Source organism: Dendroctonus ponderosae, unplaced genomic scaffold (genome assembly GCF_020466585.1).
Source record: "Dendroctonus ponderosae isolate FM_Combo_2020 unplaced genomic scaffold, Dpon_F_20191213v2 Dpon_F_20191213_6, whole genome shotgun sequence".
Classification (NCBI taxonomy): Eukaryota; Metazoa; Arthropoda; class Insecta; order Coleoptera; family Curculionidae; genus Dendroctonus; species Dendroctonus ponderosae.
Window position 1 is genome coordinate 2,309,745 of NW_026018814.1, and position 1,296 is coordinate 2,311,040.

At 46.7% G+C, this 1,296-nt stretch overlaps 1 protein-coding gene across 1 annotated transcript in view; it reads left to right on the forward strand.

Moving 5' to 3' along the window:
• Positions 1-1,296, forward strand: part of LOC109536391 (CD109 antigen) — a gene marked incomplete in the record, with an annotated part of 20,337 nt that overhangs the window by 13,911 nt on the left and 5,130 nt on the right. Inside the window, 4 exon segments of the mRNA XM_048667879.1 lie at positions 133-328; positions 431-589; positions 640-892; positions 943-1,118. Of these exon segments, the coding sequence (XP_048523836.1) occupies positions 133-328; positions 431-589; positions 640-892; positions 943-1,118 (784 nt within the window).

Genomic DNA, 1,296 nt, shown 5'->3' on the forward strand with positions numbered 1-1,296 from the left:
AGACGTTGAGAAACCCAACAGACGTGATTTTGGTAGTTTATGAGACTCATAAGCTTATGTAACCGATATGTTGGAGTTCGGAAACCGGGCATTAGCGCTCGAACTGGCCACAATAAAAAAAATGCTTTTCAGGGACAACTTTGATGGACCACGGGGCAATCAGCGCTCCTACGAGGGGAGCTACAGGGATGATCCGTATGATAACTACTACGACACTTACGAGCGCTACAACAAGCCGTTAGTGGAGAAGTATTACAATTTCCACGAGGAGTTTCCCTCCTGGATGCCACGGATGGATTATTGGGAGCCGATTCCCAGCTTGAAATTTGTGCGTATTTTACAGTGCAATTTGGAGTTAATCCTCTTGTTTGCAAAGCACCTCAAATCGGGGATCAATAAAGTGGGTTTTTCATTTGATGATTTATTCCAGTTCTACGGGACATACGCTTTTAAGTTTCCGATTGGGGGTTTGTTGGAGCACGTCTCCAGCTTGGATGGAATGGAAGTGATTATCACCGCTACAGTTGGGGACCGATTCTTGGACGAAGTGATCGAAGGATACTCCAGTGCCCGAATATCGAATTCAACCGTGAGTGCCCTGAACGAGTTACTTTCATTTTCGAACTGAGTTTTCCGCAGGTGAAACTGAAATTTCTGGGTGATTCTCCGCAAGTGTTCAAGCCTGGGATGCCAGTGACCACCTATTTGGTGGCGTCGTTCCACGATGGGTCTCCATTGTCGCAGGCGAGTCTTCAGAGCAGTTTCATGGAGGTGACTGCGTACGTGGAGCGGCAAGGTGGAGGCAGGAGCGAAATCGCCACGAAACGACTGTATCAAATGGATGAAAAGCCTGGAGTCTGGGAGTACCAGATCGACTTGAAAAGGGAATTAGGTGAGTGAATCCTCATCCAGGTTGAGTGAAGATAACACAGCGCTTTCCAGGTTTATACGGGCCGAGGGCCTTTGAGGAGTTGAGCCAGTTGAACATATTGAGGATCCAGGCAACTTTCAGAGATGACTACACCAATCAACACGCTAACGCGGAGCTTCTAATGCAGGCTCATTACAGCCACAACGATCAGCATGTGAAAGTCACCACCAGCACCATAACGCCTCAGGTAGACCGCCTAGAGGCCATAGACAAAGTAAAATAAGAGAGGTGGCGGTATAATGTTAAAACTTGGAACCGTCAGTAATGGCAAGCTTTGACGGTAAAAACAGGTATCTGGATTATCGGCTAATTAGAAGCGGGAATTTTAAATTTTTTAAGGTACAGAATACTTCGGGTACCCAAAT